The sequence below is a fragment of the Aulostomus chinensis genome, chromosome 19 (genome assembly GCF_037954235.1).
Source record: "Aulostomus chinensis isolate RoL2024-O1b breed Wild chromosome 19, RoL_Achi_v1.0, whole genome shotgun sequence".
Lineage (NCBI taxonomy): Eukaryota > Metazoa > Chordata > Actinopteri > Syngnathiformes > Aulostomidae > Aulostomus > Aulostomus chinensis.
The window spans coordinates 7,164,283-7,184,501 of NC_141338.1; the positions used below are offsets into that span (position 1 = coordinate 7,164,283).

The 20,219-nt window shown below is 39.9% G+C and overlaps 2 protein-coding genes across 13 annotated transcripts in view; one reads left to right on the forward strand and one right to left on the reverse strand.

Moving 5' to 3' along the window:
- Positions 1–16,283, forward strand: part of mapk10 (mitogen-activated protein kinase 10) — a 40,374-nt gene extending 24,091 nt beyond the window's left edge. For 3 of the 9 annotated variants that reach the window (XM_086188497.1, XM_086188502.1, XM_086188503.1), the window contains exons 8-14: positions 1,129–1,200; positions 4,174–4,356; positions 7,346–7,470; positions 8,206–8,232; positions 10,251–10,314; positions 10,570–10,647; positions 12,454–16,283. In XM_086188497.1, the coding sequence (XP_086044623.1) occupies positions 1,129–1,200; positions 4,174–4,356; positions 7,346–7,470; positions 8,206–8,232; positions 10,251–10,314; positions 10,570–10,647; positions 12,454–12,596 (692 nt within the window). In that variant the 3' untranslated portion in view covers positions 12,597–16,283. Of the gene's footprint in view, positions 1–1,128; positions 1,201–3,154; positions 3,227–4,173; positions 4,357–7,345; positions 7,471–8,205; positions 8,233–10,250; positions 10,315–10,569; positions 10,678–12,448 lie in introns of all 9 variants that reach the window. The other 6 variants (XM_086188499.1, XM_086188504.1, XM_086188505.1 and 3 more) reach the window with 6 other exon arrangements.
- The window catches only part of arhgap24 (Rho GTPase activating protein 24), a 68,742-nt gene continuing 64,189 nt past the window's right edge, over positions 15,667–20,219 (reverse strand). For all 4 annotated transcript variants that reach the window (XM_086188494.1, XM_086188493.1, XM_086188496.1 and 1 more), the window contains one exon: positions 15,667–20,012. In XM_086188494.1, the coding sequence (XP_086044620.1) occupies positions 19,748–20,012 (265 nt within the window). In that variant the 3' untranslated portion in view covers positions 15,667–19,747. The remainder of the gene's footprint in view (positions 20,013–20,219) is intronic.

Here is a 20,219-nt window from a genome sequence, read left to right on the forward strand (position 1 = left end):
TTTCCTATAATTGCACTCGGCGGCACTCTTGTGATGGCTGTTACAAGGGGACTGCGAGCTCCCTGTTAGAGAGTAATAAAGGTTCTGATACATCTGTGATACAAAGTGAACTGAATCATATTAAGGCAGCAGTGTGTGTGTCAGCTGATTTTGTGTTATTAATGACAAGAGTGAGACTCAGTAAACTAAACCAAAGCAGTCGAAGAGACAGCAAGATGGACATGTTTGCGCTTAGGAAGAAAGACAAAACTGCTTGTGCTGGTTATGTCCACACCCGTAATTAATCAAATTAATCAAGTGACTAAGTTTGACCACTAATGCCTCCCTCAAGTGCAGATGTTTAGCAGAGGACATAGAGAGCGTTCTTCCTGAGTTCCTGAGGGTAATTGGAGTCAGGTTTCAAGGCGTTTTTGCCAAGTAATGTAAAGCCAGATTCTAATTTGGAGGTAATTTAAGCTGAGATGTTATTTGTAAATTTTAAAAGCTGATGAATCTCACCAGTATTAATACATTTCTTTTTTGCAATACCACACAAGTGTCATGTCAGCCCAAAAATACAACTAAATACTTGTAATGGGGGGGGGGGGGGCATGTATGATTGTTTTTCACTTGATTTCATATTTGCATGTAGCTCTAAAAGTGATGCTGTATTTGTTAATGGAGTGAAATGAGGGCATCACGGCAGTAACTGGTTGAGTCACAGTTTGTACAGGAGCTACAGTGAAGAAGCCTGCAGGAGGTCACACTCAAACTATGATGAGCATGGTGCACATGGATGGAGGCCATTTCAATTTCCTGCCACTCCTCTTTCTATAGCTTCTCTCTTCTCCTCTGCTCTGATATTTATATATATATATGTATGTATGTATGTATGTATGTATGTGTATATATACTGTATATATATATATATATATATATATATATATATATATATATATATATAATTTCAATGGATCCATATGTAACATGCGTCTTACTAATTAATTCTGCTACACTAAATATCAGCTACTTTCCTGTCACTGTTGGTTGTCTCTCCTAGATGGCTTAATGTGTCTAACACTAACTTTTGCTTTCCTCTTCTTTTTTTTTTGCTCCCTGTTTGTCTCACCATCACCTCTTTACGTGCAGTGGATATATGGTCGGTGGGGTGCATTATGGGAGAAATGGTGCGCCACAAAATCCTTTTCCCTGGGCGGGACTGTATCCTTGTTAACACACAGCAACCTTATCTAATGGTAACATTATTTATTGGTTATAATGTTCTCCTTGTGTATTTATGGATTTTAACTTATTCTTTTTGAACTAATAGACGATTCTGGGGTCACGTGCCTACAAAATGATGAAATACTAAATATGGCCCTAGTATTTAAATGTTCATTGATGCAGCTGCTAGAATGCATACCTCTGCCAAGGCCAAACCAAAAAGAAAAGCAGTTTTGGCGATGTTAGAATGATCATCGTCAGATTTCAACGGGTTCTCTCCTGACCCATGCTCCACCAAGTTCATGGAGAACTGACCTGGCAGTCATTCTGGTGACAGATGGGTACTCTGTTCAGTGCATACCTCAGCCAACGCCAATGTGTAATACTGGGTAGTACTTGGGGAACACACCCAAGGGGAACTCAGCCAAACCTGATCTGCCCCAGTATTGAATTGTTTCTGCCTTAGCCCGTGCTACACCTCTCTACCAAGCTCAGGGACAATCTGTATTTTTTTGCGTAATCCTTGAAAATACAAATAAACAAGGAGTGAAAATATCATCTCCTCTGTGAAGGTAATATTAATTTTAGACCTGCTCAAGTGTTTCTTTCTTTCATTTCTTGTTTACATTTAATTTGAAGATTTGTCTGTACTGTAACTCACCTGCTGTTCTCTGTACTGAGGCGCAGACTAACCAAATCACACTGACATCTGGCTGGATTTATAACACTTGCATATTTTAACTGATGCTTCCTTTAATATATACTGGAAGAACAAAATAAGCACCATCAATTCTCATGCCCTTCTAAGCATGTCTGAAACTTGAACTGTATTCAGTCCCATATTTTGTGCAGGATGAAGTACTCAAGTCTCTAAAATATTTAAGCGTGTGCTATTTGGAATGTTTCTGGAGTGCTACCCGGTGTGATCACCTCTAGTGAGGAGGAGGCGGAGGAGGAGGAGGAGGAGGAGGAGGAGGAGGCAGTAATTGCATTCTAAACATGACTACTTCCAGATGGATTTGAATAAGTTTGTGCGCGTGTGTTCGCACGTGAAGAATGTCTAAAGGGGGCACATGTGTGAGAGTCAGACATAGTTATTAAGCACTCAATGAATAAATAACCTCTGATTGATACATTCACTTCAGCATTTATTATTCAAATGAACTCCATGTCAGGAAGGTTCAAAGGTTAAAGCATTCAATTTCTTAGCATGCTAGCATCTAACTCAAAACTACAGGAACTGCAACTGTAGGGAAAAAAAGGTTGATGCAAAAGATGGATGTTATATGTATTATTTAAAGTTCTTTATAGGCAGACACATTCCTGAACATGGAGTCCCAGGGAGATTCATGCTCTGAAGAACGACACCCCCCTCTACAGTACAGTGACCTCTGCAATATCTCTCGAAATTCTCCTTAATCAATACCGTCGCTGGAGATCAGTGAAGCGTAGTCACACACACTTTGGTCATCTTCAGTTTATAGATCAGCTCTGGGCGCTCCTGCTGCTGGTAATCTTAATTTACGCCATTTTTTTGTCCTGACTTATTGACCTGGCTGCAGGTGTCTGCACCTTTCTTGACTGTCTGTCATGTGGTGACACACAATATCATGATGTGGAGTGCGTGGAATATTTTTTAACAGAGGAGCAAAGACATATTTTTTGTTCGTCACACATCAAAGGAAATTATTAACAGTGAATTAACATGAAAATACACACATGTGACATCTGACACATGATTAAGAAACACAATGTGGGGGTGTTGCATATTTTTGTTTTATTTTGGTCCTGTATAGCGTGGGGTTAGTTGTCCCAGTAGAATATGGATGCTGTGTTGACTCCTTGTCGCCATGACAACATTAATATAAACTACCCTTAAATAAGTCACGTGTAGCGGACATGACTTTGGGGTGTTGATAACCTATGTATGTACCTGTGTGTGTGACCGCAGTGGACATGTGGTCAGTTGGCTGCATCTTTGGAGAAGTGATAAGAGGGACAGTGCTGTTCCCTGGGACGGACCGTATCCTTCTTACCTCCTGCCTCTCCCTCTCGCCGTTTACTACCTGAATATTAGTATAATCCAACTGCACTTCCTTCAATGTCCCATTTTCAAGGCATGAATAGCCCTGGAGCGTCATGCGTTTTGGCACACGGAGGAACGAGTTTCCGGAGTGAAATCAATCATTTGCTTAGTAGCCGTGGATAAAAACTTAACTGGATGAGAGACAGAAGCCCTCACTGAGCTCTGGATGTATCATAGCCAATGTGCAACAGAGACAAAGAGGAAGTGGAAGGAAGTGTGTTGCGTTCCAGCAGGATGAAGTAATGGGGATCTATCCTGGCTGCCTCAACTGGCACTTTGTGTGAGAACACGAGGAGGGAAGGGGGGTCATTCAGAATGTAGGAAATATTTGTCGTCAACACACACACACACACGCACACACATATATATACTCATTGCTGTGAGGAAGTTAATTAGAAAGCTATATTGGGAATATTCAGGAGGTATTTCCAGAATTTTTGGAAGGCAGAGGATCACTTTGAATGATTTAAGGATATAGAAATTTTTAAAAAAGGAGATGTACATAATGTAATGTTGATTTAACAAAACACCACTATAAGTCCAATGACCCTGAGCCTGTGAATGAGACAAGCACCTTTTGGAGTTTGAGTTGGATGGGAGCTGAGATCAGGAAGAAAAAGCTGTTTTGTTTGTTTGTGATATCCTGGTTTTATATATACATATATATATACATATATATACGTATATATACGTATATATACATATATATACATATATATATATATATATATATATATATATATATATATATTCACTCTCACCATTAAGATAATCTCAAGATTTTTCCTCCTGAGATGTAACTGTGGAGGATGCTGGATATTCCATGTGTGTTTCCCTTAATCCTGACCCCCCCCCCCCCCCCCCCAACCCACCCACTACATCAGACATCGACCAGTGGAACAAGGTGATTGAGCAGCTCGGTACACCGTCACCAGAATTCATGAAGAAGCTTCAACCCACAGTGAGAAACTATGTAGAGAACAGGCCAAAGTATGCAGGCCTCACCTTCCCTAAACTCTTCCCCGACTGCCTTTTCCCTGCCGACTCCGAGCACAACAAACTCAAAGGTAAGAATATTTTAGCTGCTACTCTGGACATTACAGCAGTGACGGCTTTTTGAGGTGCCTGATTGTAATTGTGAGATCTACATCTCACCGTATAGATGCCAGTGTCTCCTTAACCAGAGGCGTATGAATAAGTTGTTAACGTTCAAGACATTAATGCAAGAGCATCACAGCACATACCACCGGTTTCTGCTTTCAAGTCATAAACGAATTATGTTGCGTAAATTTTTCAGTAAATTATATAGTTGATCACCAAGCATTTTCTGTTAGCCATTTTGACAGTAAAGTAGTACATCATGGCCGGTGTTGGTGCCATGTTACATGATAGTGCTGTGTTTGGAGCTCCAGGTCCCTTCATTAAAAGAATAGGACAAATACATACAGCTACTAATGTCCACTTAGTCTAACTCAAACTTAAGACCTAAAGACGCCTGCACACTAAAACTGAAGATAGAACAACTCATTACGAACTTAACATTCATTCACATCAAGACATGTCCAGTTAATCATTCATTAACGATTTTTGTACGAACACACAGGATGTATATATTGTATTCATTACCTTATTTTGAGGCTATCAACATTGGTAAAGTAATTGATCAAATATGATGACCCATACACATTAACATTTAACAGATATGATGGTAAGCCAAAGGAAATGTTTAGAAATGTCTCTTATTAATTGTTGTGTGGTAACTAACAGCGTCAATACACGTTCTTTATTATTAAGTGCTGCTTTAAGTTTTCAACTTTAGCAAGCCTATTGTGATTAAATGTGTAGTTCTCTGGTTATATAACATGCAAAATAATTCATAGGCTAGGTTTTAAGTGAAGGAGGGCGTAGATGGAGGTGAATAAAGGTGCTCTCCTCAGCCGTTACCACACATGAGTCATGTCTTGGAGGATGGACAGATTTCTTGGCTGAGCCGTGAACTTCATGACATACATGCATATTATTATCGACCATATCCTAATATTAGTTTTTAACTTAAAGAACCAGTCAATACCACGTGGAGAGCTTTAACAGCTGTGCTCGGTAATGTTGCTATGGTTGCAGGTTGGCGGAAGATGAGTTTATAACAATGGTTAACCTTGAATTGAACTACGAGTGCAATACAGAGTTTTAATGCAAACCTGCTGGCCTGTTAGTCAACAGCATCACGCCTGACCTTGTTAGAATTCAAAAAATTTCTCCTCCATAAGTAGGAAGACTTCCATATAAAACAGAAAAGACAATTCAGTGAACCTTGGTGAATTTAATCGACCTCCTTAGCAGAAAGATTAAACAAGACGCTCTCCTCCCTGTATTTGAAAAAAAAAAGTGTGTTGTTTCCTTCAGAGAGAAATAGCTGGTTGCTCTGCTCTTACATCGAAGCTCCTGTTTGGTAAAACTCTCATGCAGCACTTCTTGTATTCTGCCAGAGTGACAGTGTTAAAGGAAACGCACCCAGAGAGACAGAGTGGGAGGGAAATCAGCTCGAAATGCTGCTTTTTTGTTTGTTTTGTACTGTCACAAGTCGGGACTGAGTCAGACATGAGAGACGCATCCTTTGGGCTTTATGAATTGTGAGCCGCAGGAGGAGGAGACAGACATACTGCAGGATGGAGAGAAGGAAAGAGGAATAGATCGAATGCTGAGAGGAGAGCATCAGAGTCATTTTACAGATTTACCGTCCTTTCACTATTGACGTGTTGAGGCTGAGGCCAAATGCGGAGGGTGTACCCGGCTCATCTGTCTCTCTCGGCTCTCGGTTCAGTTTCTTTGGTCTTCATCTGCTGTAAATCAATTTATAGTGAAGGTCAGAGTGTGTGGGAGAGGGATGGTTGAGGGGTTTGCAGTTTAAGATCAGTCCAGAGGAACCTGCCAGTGGAGAGATTGTCCAGTGGAGAGACCGATGATGCTAATGACATATTTGTGTATTGAAAAGCCAAATGGGATCCATTCTATACAGTCTTCTCAATTTGCCACCTTTAATCCTGTGTCGCTGTATTAATTGTTAAAGTATCTCTTGATTAATGTCAAATATATGTACACAATACAAATATATACAGTATGCAAATAAAGTAAATGAAACCAGGAGCAAAATCTGACACCAAAATCCCTGTCTTTTCTCCTGCAAAACAAGAAAAAAGAAATCCACGTTGAATGAGTCACCCTGGACTCATTTTGCATTCAACAAAAGAAGAACCTTCTCCCTATGAAAGAAGCAACTGTTTGGATAAATTGTTGTGAGAACCCTAATGTGATCCATTTGGTCTGATAACATTTGGAACATTTTAGAAGAGCCATAACGTTATCAAGAGTATTTGGTCTGACAGCATTTGGAAAGTCATTTTCATGATTTATTCACATTATTGGTTCAGTTTCATCTGTGAAATGATTCTGAACATCACGCAACCCTGCAAAATGACCCGTTTCACCATCAGAATTTGTTCAGTTTGGCCTGATAATATTTGAACAGTCTGAACAGTCGCACAATTTAATATTTAACTCCATCATCCATTATTAGAGAACTAACAGGTATTAGCCAGTTCAGCTAACATTAGTATCTGGGGCACATTCTCTATCATGTGGTTGGCGTTATAATGCACATTTGGTGCAGTTGGCTACCGTAAACACCGATCAATATATATTGACAAGTCCCTCCCTCTACTGCTAACGCATTAATTTGTGGAAACAAATGGATCTCTGATTTCCATTTCTCTGGACTTTTAAACTTCCTCCATCACTTGGAGGAAGTCGTTTCTCAGAATCCCAAAATGATCGGGAACAAACTGTGTATGTTTTTGCATTACGATCGAGAACAGAAGTAAGCATTTTGCACAACTGTCAGTGTACCTGAAATACATTCTACTGCGCGTATGATTATTGATATTCAGTGTCACAATGCTCTTACTTCAAGGAACTGCTGTTATTACTATCTTTCATCCTCACAAACTCTCTCTCTTTTCTCTCCCTCCCTCTTTTCACTATATTTATGATCGTGAACAGCTAGCCAAGCCAGAGACCTGCTGTCTAAGATGCTGATTATCGACCCCGCTAAAAGGATATCGGTGGACGAGGCCTTACAGCACCCCTACATCAATGTGTGGTACGATCCAGCTGAGGTGGAGGCGGTAAGCAGGCTGTGTATTGATAACGATCCCAGACTAAGGCTACAATCAAATACAAAAGTAATCAATTTTAATGTAAAATACTGTAAAAAAAAAAAAAAAAAAAAAAAAAGCTGTACCAGTGCATTTACGATTGTGGTTCTTTTTTTTTTCCCTCCACGTCTCATTTTCACTTTTCTCACTTATGGTTTTATATTTTATGTACTTCATAATATGACACCCTTTCTTATTTTTTTGACGACTCCTTACATTAAGCTAGTAATACTGGCGGCGATAACAGAGGGATTCATAGTGTAAGAGTGGTGGTGTTTCTGGTGTATTTTGGCGAAATCTAATTTCTTCATCAGTTCCTCATTAGTATGAGGTGACATTGAGATTGAGAAAAAGCCATCTGCAGCTCGATCACGTTGTGCAGATACCACTTCTCCTTACAGCAATGCACTAATGAGTGCATGACCAGCCGATGATTTGCAGTGTTTGTGTTCATGATCTATCCTGCTGGTTGTTTGTAGTTTTTGTAAAGACTCCACATGACACATCTCCATTGTAGTTATTTATCATTTCTAGATGATGTTCTCAACTGTGCACTTGTTTTCTAGAGTTTGATATTGGTGATGGTTTTAATGGTGATATTGTTGTTAGAGTTGATGCGGTATGTTTTTAATATGGCTGTGAATGGCATTTCAACACATTTTCTGCTGTTTTCCCCTTCTCTAATGTCATCTCATGCTGATGAAGGCCAGAGATCTCATCCAAATATCCATGGTAAATAACCACCGCCCTTCATCAAAGACAGCTGCTGTGTGGGACCTTAGTGTATCAGGACCAATGGAGTGCTGCAGAATGACATGTTTTTGTTGGGCAGCCTGGAATTTAGCATCTCCATGCGTTCCCTCGACCAAAAGCTAATTCTTACATTCAATTTTGGATTATTGGCAAAAAATAAGGTCGGTGGCAGTTTTTTGTTGTTGTTTTAAATAGATTTACACATTTTGTTTTATTAATCAACACCACTTGTTTGATTTTTGAAGCATAATTACAGACTGACGTTCTGTTACCAAAACTAAGTTTCGCTTCTCCTCTGTTTTCGTTGACATTTTATGTCCTTGACAACTTCTGTAGTCGCTTTAACTACTCAACTGCACCTGCTGTTTTTTTAGAATCCATAAACAGTTTTGAAATTTTCGAATGTGGTATTTACTGACAATGTACTGTGTAAATTTAGCTTGTGTTAACCACAGACCTTATTTCTTGTATTTAACTGATGTCCCGTGTCCAAAAAAATGGTGAGGGAACAGGAGGTTCAGCAATGCTAACTGGTTTTAGGACTCATTTCTGTGCCACTCTATTAAAGGGCCAGTGTGTAGGATTCACAGGGCTCTAGAGAACTTAACACAAAATTCAGAATTGCTGTGTTTTAGTCAGCTTACAATGAGCCGTTTGCAGCAACATTTTCGACAGGTCCCAACATGAAATGTTATCATAATATTTCTCTATGGTAGCCCAGAAAGGACAAACCAAACACTTCAATTGGATTTGTTGGCTTTCCAGTGATTCTTCAGCATGTCCAAAACAATAACTGTTTAGAATTTACATAAAAAGAAGCGTCACTGATGTTTCCCAGCTAATGACACCTCAAGGTTGAGGGACATACCATTTGTTGCAATCTGCAATGTTACCACTAGATGCCACTAAATCCTACACACTGGCCCTTTAAAGGAGCCAAATTTGGTTCAACGCGGTCCGTCGCCAATCACACTGAGAGAGTTAGAATACAACGTCATCAAAATGTGATGATTGGACTGAAGTTCTACAAATTCAGGAGACAGCTTGAGAACCATAAATGTGATAACCTCTCTACTCTAAAATGGATTGATAATATTTTTGGAGTAAAACTTCGGACTTGCACTAAATTTGCTGGATCACCGTCTATGAAGTGTTGGGTCTGTGCTGCTGTGGCTGCAGAACGCTGACGTGTAACTGTCCCACCAAGGTCATTTGGGAGAGGTTTATGGGTGGTCCTGTCACCCGCCCTGACAGGGAGGGAGCATTAAGGTGTCAGCGTCTGGGCCACGATCACTGTGAATGACAAGCTTAACAGGAGACCAGACAGCATATTTTGTTCCCGACAAATGTATGATCGAGGGGCACGGCACTCTAGATTTGTTCTTATCTCAGCGTCTAGTTGTTTAATCCTGATTGCTATTTCTTTTTAGATGTTTTTCCATAAAAAAAACACTATGTATCACATATCGATTAGTTTTATCAATGCCTGTTCTATGTGAATAAACTTATATAAAATACTATTTATTTTCCATTATTCCCATATTTTACCCTCCAATCTGTCTACTTTCTATCCCAGCATGCTCTTTGTGCACACAGTACATGTTATGTTAGCTGTTAGATTTTTTTCTCCCATATTCAGATAATTTTTACATCCCCATAATTTTTTATTATTATATTGCTTGCTGGTTTGTGCATCGTCATTTATAAAATATCTGCAATAATTGTTCCTTTGCAAAAAACCCCAATACAAGCCATTTATGAAATGGATTAATAATGAATAAGGAAATGACAGATTATTTAAGGTAAAACACTAAAATTAGACACATTTGAAATGAAATAATTTCATTTCTGTTGTATTTATCCCTTTTAAGAATGGCTTTTATCTGTTCTTGTAAATGAACTCTGTTACTTGACTGGATTTTTCTACTTTGACTCTAATTGGCTGTCCCCTTAACTAAACTGTTACTAAAATCTTTGTGCTTTCTTCTCTACTGTAGCCTCCACCTCAGATCTATGACAAGCAGCTCGATGAAAGAGAACACTCCATTGATGAATGGAAAGGTGAGAATTATTCACCCAGATTAAAAAAAACAACTGTAAAAGTGTGTAATCTGGCCAAAATAGATTATACTGTGTTGTTAAAATGGATTGAAAAAACAAACTGTATAGCCAACATATATATATATATATATATATATATATATATATATATATATATATATATATATATATATAAAAGTTGTTGTTTTTTTAAATGTACTTATACATATTTATTTACCTAAATCTCATTGTTTCTATTTACCCTCTCCTCGACAGAATTGATCTACAAAGAGGTGATGAATTTTGAGGAGAGAACGAAGAATGGCGTAGTGAAGGGACAGCCTTCACCTTCAGGTACTCTCAGTGCATAACCCTAATCGCTCTGTAAGTGAATTTACTACAACCTTACTGGAGTTACCCTTGTAAATACAGACACCCATTGTGTTGTTTTCCACATGTCTCCGTCTTGTGTTTTTGAGCCAGTTAAATGTCGTGTGATTTTGTGCCGAGTGTATTCTGTCAGTGAAGTGCAGCTACTCAGTAATGGCTAAGATTGTCTGGTTGCATAGAATATTTAATAGTAGATTATACGTGTCTGGTATTGTTGTTTAAATGTGAGAAACATGCGACTTGGGTACTTTGGGGTCTATCACAGGAAGTCTTCAACTGTGAGGTCACCAGGTGTTGTTCCCATAGTTGGCCACAGAGAGGCAGTATGGAGTCATGTTAGCAGCACCACTCTGACCTGGCAGCTAAGTGTTAAAATAGTGCATCGGTGAATTGAAGCAGTCACTTACTGTCAGAACCAACATTTTGAATCTCTGAAACACAAAATCCTGCTCAAACGGTGACATCTACTACCCAGGAGGCACAAATAAACACAGTCGGAACAGTTGGTCGCATGTATTGAATCATGTGCACACACAGATTTCCTCCCAAATTGTGTGTCCATCTCTCATAATCTCTCCATCTTTCTTTATTCACTTCCTCCAGTAATAATTCAGATGAGCAGCCAGAGTCTGATGCCAAGGGCAGCCAGACGTAGCAGGAACAAAGCTGAAGCTTCTCTGTCAGACCAACTGGTCTGTTTCTGTATTTGGATGTCTAGAGAAACCATGCTAACCCCTGTTAGCGCTGTTCTTGGGGTTTGCCAGTAAAAAATTATTATTGCTTTATTAGATCTGAAATATGAAATACTGAGGTCACCGAAGAAGTTACATGCAAAATTTAGATCCGGAGATTCTTTTGATTCATTAACCCCCAAAATTTAGCCCTTATTTAGAATTAAAAGCCTAATTAATCTTCAATTTGTATCAATTCTCTTTCATTTCCTGAGATTAAACATCAGCCTGCACCGTCCTCTCAATCACTGGCCTGTTTCTCATCACTGTGCATCAAAGTAAAAGACTGTGGTTTCGTTACTAATAGCAACATATTGGCAAATACTTACCCTTTTTAATCAAGCTGTGTTTTTCACTCTTTTAAGTCTCACGGCCAAATAAAGACATATTGATTTGCTTGTGAATTTATCTTAAAGTGCAGCTTCCTCTCACCGAGGGATCAATGAATGTGTAGAGGCTGGGAGGCTCCTTTGTCCTTTTCTTTTTAGAAAAAAAAAAAAAATTAACTCTCCTGTCTCAGTACATTCTGTGGCCAAACTTTTCCCTCCAGCACAGTTTTGTGTTCAGTGCTGTTGTTTGTATTCCTCCGGGAATCATGGCGAGATTAGTCTATGGTGCGCCAGGTCAGGAAAGAGTCCGTTGATGCAGTTGCCACTTCATTATTTTAAGAAAATTGATCTCTCGGCCGTGTTTTGAATATTTTCACCAAGGATTCGGTCGCATCTGGTGAAAAGAGGAATTCTTTGGGCTGCTTCACAAACAAGACGAGTGTTAGAAAATCCATTATTCAAAAGAGATTTCCTGTGGAACCTGAAGGACCCAACTCTTCCACTCTAACACACTGTGATTGTGGTTCCCCCCCAGATGTTGCTGTTGCTGTTGTTGTGTTGTTGTTGTTGTTGCTATGGTTGTTGTTGGCGTCAGATTTTTTCAACATTACTCCCACTCTACCCCTCTGTGTGCAAAATATCTCTCTTGCTTGTAACCGTGGATTCTTTTACGTTGTAACCTCCTGCTGCTGTTGATTCCCTTAGCACAGGTGCAGCCGTGAACAGCAGCGAGAGCCTCCCTCCCTCCTCCTCCATCAACGACATCTCCTCCATGTCCACCGACCAGACCCTGGCCTCAGACACCGACAGCAGCCTGGAGACCTCTGCAGGACCCCTGGGGTGTTGCAGGTGACTAGCCGCCTGCCTGCGTAACCCCATGTTCTTCCGAAGATGAAGGAAGGACACAGGCGAAAGAAAAAGAGAAAAAAAAAAGAAAAAGACCAACTGGAAATGATTTAAAAAGAAAATGAAGAAAAAAAAGAGAAAAGTTGAATATATTAAGAACAAAAAATATGAGTCTTGGAAATCTGAAATGATGAAATCTGAAGCCTGTGCATTGTCAAACAGCAGCGGTATTTAACTGAAATAAATGAGCTGAGATATATGTTAATGATCCTCTAGTTGCTTTGCTTATATTACCCCACATATCTGTATATGGCACCTGAACTAAAAGACTTGCATCTCCTCCAAAGTGGCTGGCTGCTGGTCTCCCAACTCCTTACAAAAGCATTTATGCTCCGGTCACCGTGGCAAGGTGGGCTGCCATTTTGCTCATCGTTTTGCTAACTGTACAATACATCTCCCCCTTTCTCTCACTCTCTCTCCCCTCTCTTTTTCTCTCTGTCTTTCTCTCCCACACTTCTGTAGTTGAGCCTCTAGGCTTAGACACCCTCATCCCTCATGACCCACGATGTAAGGTTGCCTGATTTGTGTGTTTTTATGCGATTATTCTGCAGGGATATGTAATTTCCTCTCATCTGGAGTGGCGCCCCTCCTTCCTCTCTTCCTCCCACTCTTCCTCTTCCTCCTCCTCTCTTCTCCCACGTCCCTGCGCTACTTGTAAATAATGTAATTCTGTACAGCTGAAGGGCACACAGAGTGGGACTGACGGCCAGTACACTTGCAAGTTTTCCTTTTGTGCACCTTGCCACATCAATGCTCTCCACCTCAGTTGCCCCCCCCCCCCCCGCCGCCTATCGCTGTAGTCCTGCATGATTAGATTTAAAAACAACGCTAATCTCACTGTATGCTAAAAACGAGTCTGCGTAGAGACTTTTGTTTCTGTTTCTATACGATGTAAACTAACACTTCTCCAGACTTGTGGGGTCTGGTCACAGGATTAGGACATGTGAGTGATGTGAACCACAGGCAGGGCTGAATTTGGGACTTAAAGGGTCAGTACATTCTGAAAGGAAGTGGTTTTGATTGTTCTTCAAAAGATTACCTTTAAAGGGGTCTGATTTGTGTATAATGTCCCTTTTATCCCGTACCCCCCACCACCACCACCTCCTCCTCCTCCTCCTCCCTCTGGCAGTGTATGATTGGTCCCTCCGGCACCCCACGGGCTGACCTGCAGCCCTGCATGTCATTGTGTACCATCAACCCCCTCATAGTTACAGGGGGTTGGTGTGTTTCACCGCGGTGTTGCCACGTGGAGACTCTTCTTATTCATCCAACTGTCTGAAACGTTCTTTGAAAGGACAAACAGCTGATAGGTTGAAGACGAACAGTGAGTGTTAACCTCGTAGCAACATTTTTGTTCTTTACATGTATATAATTTCACATGTAGACAAAAAGGGAAACTGGATATAGAAGCTACCTATCAGATATGTTGACTACATTATTTCCTCACTGGAATATTTATTTATTTATTTCAATAGATGGTACCTGAATATGGCAAGTGCCTTTTGGAAGGGTTTCTTTTTTTTTTTTCTTTTTTTTTAACTGAATGAAGTGTTGCGGGTGCAGAATTTTTTTTTTTGTTGGTGTTTTCCCTCTTTTTCCTGCCTTATTAGAGCCCTCAAACCACCAAATCTTTGGTAGAAAGGATGTTGGATTGATGTTTATCTGGCAGTTGCGCTCCTCGGATTGTACGGCTAAAGACAAATCCACAGAACTATTTCAATTTGCACTTTTACAGTTATTATGGAGAGCCATCACAGTGCAAGTCTCTGGAAAAGTGACCTCAGAAAATTCCAGTGTTAAAAGAACGCATTTTTTTATGCTATATTTAACAACTCTGCATTTAAATTTAAGAGTTTCTTTTCATGGCTCACTCCTCCAACAGTTTGGTTATAAATCCCTATATAACCTGATTTAGTCACTGAACTCTGCGAAGCCTTGGCAGCTGTAGTGTTACATCCATTTAAAAAGAGATATTTTAACACGAGCCTTTTACTATATTTAATATCCCTGTTTCATACAAGCCATAGTAGTGACATCATAATTTGCCCAAACTTGCATACGTTACTTCAAACAGCTACTACGGTACTTTAACACACAGCTGCTTGTGTGCTGAGACGCACACATCGACACTCTTTCTCTCACACACACACGTACACACACACACACACACACATACACACACACACACATACAGTTAATACATTCACATAGCTAAGAGGGTAACTGAGGGTGGCGTCTCCAGAATAAGCTACGACTAAACCTGGCGTTGCGTTCAGGGTCTGGCCTGGGCAATCTTACCAAACAGGGTGCAACTTTAAACTTTTTTTCGTTATAAAAATGTTTTAATGACACAAAGTTGTCTGCTCCTACTGTACACTACAAATATTCACAGTACTGTTGCAGTTTTTCTACAGGGCATTTTTAATCCTCCCAAACAAAATTGTTCTCATCTTTCTGGTTAAACATTGTCTTTTTTTTCTTTTCTTTTCTCTCTGAATGTGAATTTCTGATTTTGACGTCCCTCCAAGACAATTCAGTTGTAATAAAAAGGTGCTTTTGGTCCTTTTTAATGCACCGGGGGAAAAAAAAACAAAAAACAAACAAAAAAAGAGGTGATTCTCAGCTGGGTTGTCAGCACTGAATGTAGAAATGAATGGTTTTACAACACGTCATCGCCGCTTCTACTTTGTCATCAGTGTGTGTGATTTCAAAAATAAACCAGCAAACGGTCTGTAAAGGTTGAATCTTTAATGAAAAAAAAAAGAAAAGTGAAGATGCTAATCTCAGCATCTGGATGAATTACTTCTCAGTACAGTTCAATGTTGGTTTTCAATAAAAGATTGTGTGATGGAAGAATGTGGATGGAGAGTCAGTTCAAGTCACGTGTTTGAAAGTAGATCATGTGTGTGTTCACTCGCTTTTAGAATTAGAACGTATAGCTCCTGATTTGAATCATAAGAGACTTTAAAATAAAATGATCTCGTGTTTTCAGGAGTTTCCATTTTCACTGTCCGTTACGTGGAGACGGCTGACTCCAGCTACGATATTATTGCCAATGTGAAAAACAGTTCGGATACATCTCGTACTCAGCTGTGCCAATATAAAATCTTTGGACCCGGTACTTGTGATCCCTCATCTTATTGGTTTCACTTTATTCTTTCTAGTCATATGTAAATAACAAAAATCCAACAATGCAATAAAAAAAATATTATTGCACTCAAACAGGGAGGCGAGCTACTGCAATGGTCAGGTGATGCTAAAGTGGAACTCCTGTATAGCTCATCTGAATCAGGTGATGTTTGTCCTTTTGATTCTTTTACGATCCCTTCTCTCTCTCTCTCTCTCTCTCTCTCTCTCTTTCTCTCTTTTGTTTCTTTTATTCCGTGCTGTTTTAATGAATCATTCTTTTGACATTGTCAGGTTGAGAAAAAAAAAATTAAAAAAACTGTATCTGTTTCATGCTGATCTCAAAGCTTCAGGCATTAGCGTTTCAAATAAAGTCAGAACAAATGCAAAAGATAAAAAAACTGAAAGCTGTTACTGTAAACACAACATTTTAAAGGAACTGTGTATGTAAAAATAGTATATGTATGTGATTGAAAATAAACAAAATCTTTGATCTTGGATATTGGTATACCTCATGTGTTACCTGGCTTGATTGATTATTCATGTCTGTCCCTGTGTCACACTGAATACAGACTGCAGTCCTGTTTCCTCTCATGCCTGGGAGTTTTTCAGTAAAGGCAGCGCTGGTTGAAGTATTAAATTCAAATCGACGTTTCAACAGATTGTAGGATACACACGTCCGTTGTTCAGATGAAAGATCTGCACACATGGCTCCCGGCAGTTCTAGTTGAACGGATCCATAATTGTTTGGTCAAGGAAGCGCTTCTTGGACTTTTTGGATTGGATGTGTGCAAACATGGGAAAGGAGAACAAAAAAGTCCCGAATTAATAAATACTTCATTGCTTTTTAATCTCTTAGGGTCATAAGACACAACAGATTTACCTTATTGCATATTGAAATCTAGTTTTTGTTTTTCTAAAGAAAACTATATAACTGCCATGTTACAATCCTTAACATGCCATCTACTCTGAACACAGAATGCGTTATGTATGTAGAATTTTTTTTTTTTTTTATCAAGGTAGCCAGTGTCTTTGCTTTAAAGGAGTGGTTCGGACTTTTTGAAGCTGAGCCTTAACAATCATGTTGATTGGTTCAGGTTGTTCTAAGCCTCATCTAAATCCAAGTCCAACGCTGCTGAGGCTCACTCAAGTTTACTCCACATTACACATAAAAGTGCATTCCAGTGAGTCTCAAGTCAGCTTGTTTATACAGGAGCGTGACCCCATCGACCTTTCCGTCATTTGTGCTCCACTTTTGAGGAGCGTCATGGACAGTACTGACCAAAAGAAAACAAAACTCAAATATCCCTTCAATGTCTATGCTCAGTGACACACTTGAGATGTCAAGTGTCCACATCATAGTTTCTGCTACTTTGTACGACCAGGATCAGCTTCCAAAAGATTTGTGATCTCACAAATCTGGCCTCTTAATGTCAGATTTTCGATGAGGTGAGGGTCGTTTACTCTACATTACTGAATGTGGAAACAACCTTCATCAATATGCCATGAATCGCCAACATTCAAAATGTCTCTGAAGATTCTCTGCATCCCTTCATCGCCAAGAGGAATCTTCCCTGAGGAGGGGATGTGGCCTGTAACACCTCATCAAAATAATGGACCATTTTTACTTTCTTACGGATCCCAGCCTCCCTTGTGAAGTAAATCCGCCTGTGAGTGATGCCTCGCTGCAATTCCACAGTGCAATGCATATTTATGATTTCTCTCTATGAGGCGCCGGGAAAATAAAAAAGGGAAACTCACATGAAAATGCACCTTTATTCATATCGAGTCATTTTCTTTTGTATACCAGTTTTTTTGTATATCAAGTATCATGTTGTGAAGTTCTCCACAGTCCCAGTCCTCCTCCCCGTCTTGCCCACTGTCCATAATCTGCACTTTTGTGTAGAATTCACACAACGAGGTTGACACTGTCAGCTTTACTTAAGCCTATTATTTCCTGGTGAAGGGTGCAAAATGAGCAGCACGGGCTCCCCCTCCCTCCTTCACTTTATCAGGCACTTTTCCTCCCATGTGCACATTCCAGATGTCCTGCAATGACCAGCAGCAGGTTGTAAATGAGATCTGGTCTGCAGAGCCAGCAGCAGCAGGTCTGTGTGCGCATAAACATCTTCAGCTCTGCACTCTTTTGTACCCATTAGAGAACCCACGTTTTGTGTGTGTGTGTGTGTGTGTGTGTGTGTGTGTAGACATTTGGTTTAAAGCTACAGAGAGTACAACACTCATGAAGACTGCATTCATTTGCAGTTCATAGACATTCACTTACTGCACATGCACCATCATGCATACACCCCTTGCTACACACTCGTTGCTGTAATCCCCTTTTTCACAGTATGGCACACTAACACAACCCTGCGTTGGTAGCTGCAGTTGGTTATTCTGCGCTAGATTAGGATGACAGCAGCTGTGTCAGGTGGATTAATCATCAGTAGACTACAGGAGGGTACTATCAAAACTGGCAGAGCAGACTGTAAACTGAACTTCCCAAGAGCATTAAAGTGATACTTCAAACCAAAAAAGTGTATTTTCGCATTCCAAGTACTTACAGATCAGCATCAAGAGCAAACAAGTATGTTTTTCCACTCCTGCATCACTTATTTTTGACTCCAGAATGCAGAAAAATTCAGCTACCTGTATTAAGCTGGAAGCGAATGGCGACCGACGGATAACACCATCATAATCAAAGTCTTTGTGGATTACTGAACACACGTCAGAACAAAGACAACGTGGGTATACTGGAAAATGAGCTTGAGACTTTGTAAATCGATGACGACAGACAATTTTATCAGTCAATCAGTCAGTGTTAGCATCAAGCTAATATACTTGGCTTTCTCTTCCTGCATTGAGGAGTTAAAAAGAAGTGATTCAGCTCTTAAAAACGGAGACAAATATTTGTGTGTACTTGAAAAGCAAAATACATTCTTGGGAGAAGTATCGCTTTAAGAGAATGGCAACAGCTACACATCTCTCTGTGGTGAGAGTAGAATTTGTCGCCTTAAATTTTAAAAATCAAACATTTCCTTTTTTGTTGTTGTTTTAAATCAGGGAGTTGTACTAACGACCCATCGTGCAAGTCCGAAAATGTAATTTTACAAGCTAAAAGAACCCCAAACATTCCCTAATCATAATCTTGCCATATCCATCAGATATCCATCGGCTCTCAAACCACAGTGCAGACTAACAAGTAGTGCCTACCATTATGTACAAATATTTACAGTGCAGGCTATTGTTTTGTTTGTTTTTTTTGGTCATGGAGTAAACATAACAGCACAGAAGCACATATACAATAACACTCTCCACTTATGCACATCGACTGACAGAACATTCAGTACCACTTTGTTGAGACTTGACAAACATGTAAGTGCAAGGAAAAATAACCACATATAACATCACACATTGATCATTTCTTTTAAAAATATCAGATAAACGTTCAGGTATTACTTTCATTTTTCTTTACAGGCATAAAGACACTGTAATATTTCCATTTATGTACATGAACCTATACAGAACTACACTGACAAATATGATGGGTTTTTTTTGGTTATATTAGGATGAATAAAGATAGATGGACTGTTCTGTTTTCGTGATAAATAAACCACGGGAACTGTTTTACCTTCCCTATCTGGCTAAATGGACTACAAGCGTCCCTTTACTAGGTGTCCTATATCGATGAGCGTGTACCAACAGTTTCTGGTTAGGTTCTGTGAGCTGTTTAAATAGTCTTGTATTTACAGATCGTCACTCCAGGTGACGTCTTCATTTATACAGGTGGCCTGCGTCAGCGCTTCATCTCCCATTTCTTAAATTAAAACCTGCACTTGACCTTTGCATTGTAACGTCCCAACTTTCTGTCTACAATCAGCAGCCAAATCCTGTTTGGAGCCCTCGAAATATTCACATCTTATAATAGTTAACCATACACTGAGATTGTAAAAATATTCAACAGCTCTTTCTTCACTGTATCCAGATGGCGTTGTTACGATCTGGTCGGCGGGGGTCAGCGGCCGTCGTGTTGCCAGTGGCGGTGAGGTCACTAAATGTGGAGAAAAACTGTTCCATCTCTTTCTGCAGCATCTGGTTTCGTCTCTCGGCGTCGTCTTTGGCGCGTTCGGCGTTGCGCAGCTTGATCTCGGCCATTGTGTACTTCTTCCTCTCCTGGTCCAGCTCCTCATGGAGGTTCACCATCTCTGACTCCAGGTCCAGGTTACGCTGCTCCAAACTGCAAAAAGGAGGTTAGCACCAGATTAGAGGAAGAGACAGCCGTCACCGGATGAGCTAACTGTCATATGAGAGTGGTCAGAGTGGGGTGACGTAAAGACGGGAAACTTAATCAATCCCACATGATTATAGTCTAAACAAAGTACAATTATCTCCAAATATTGATCTCATAATGTGATTAGTCGCACAAATACTGTGCTGGTTTATT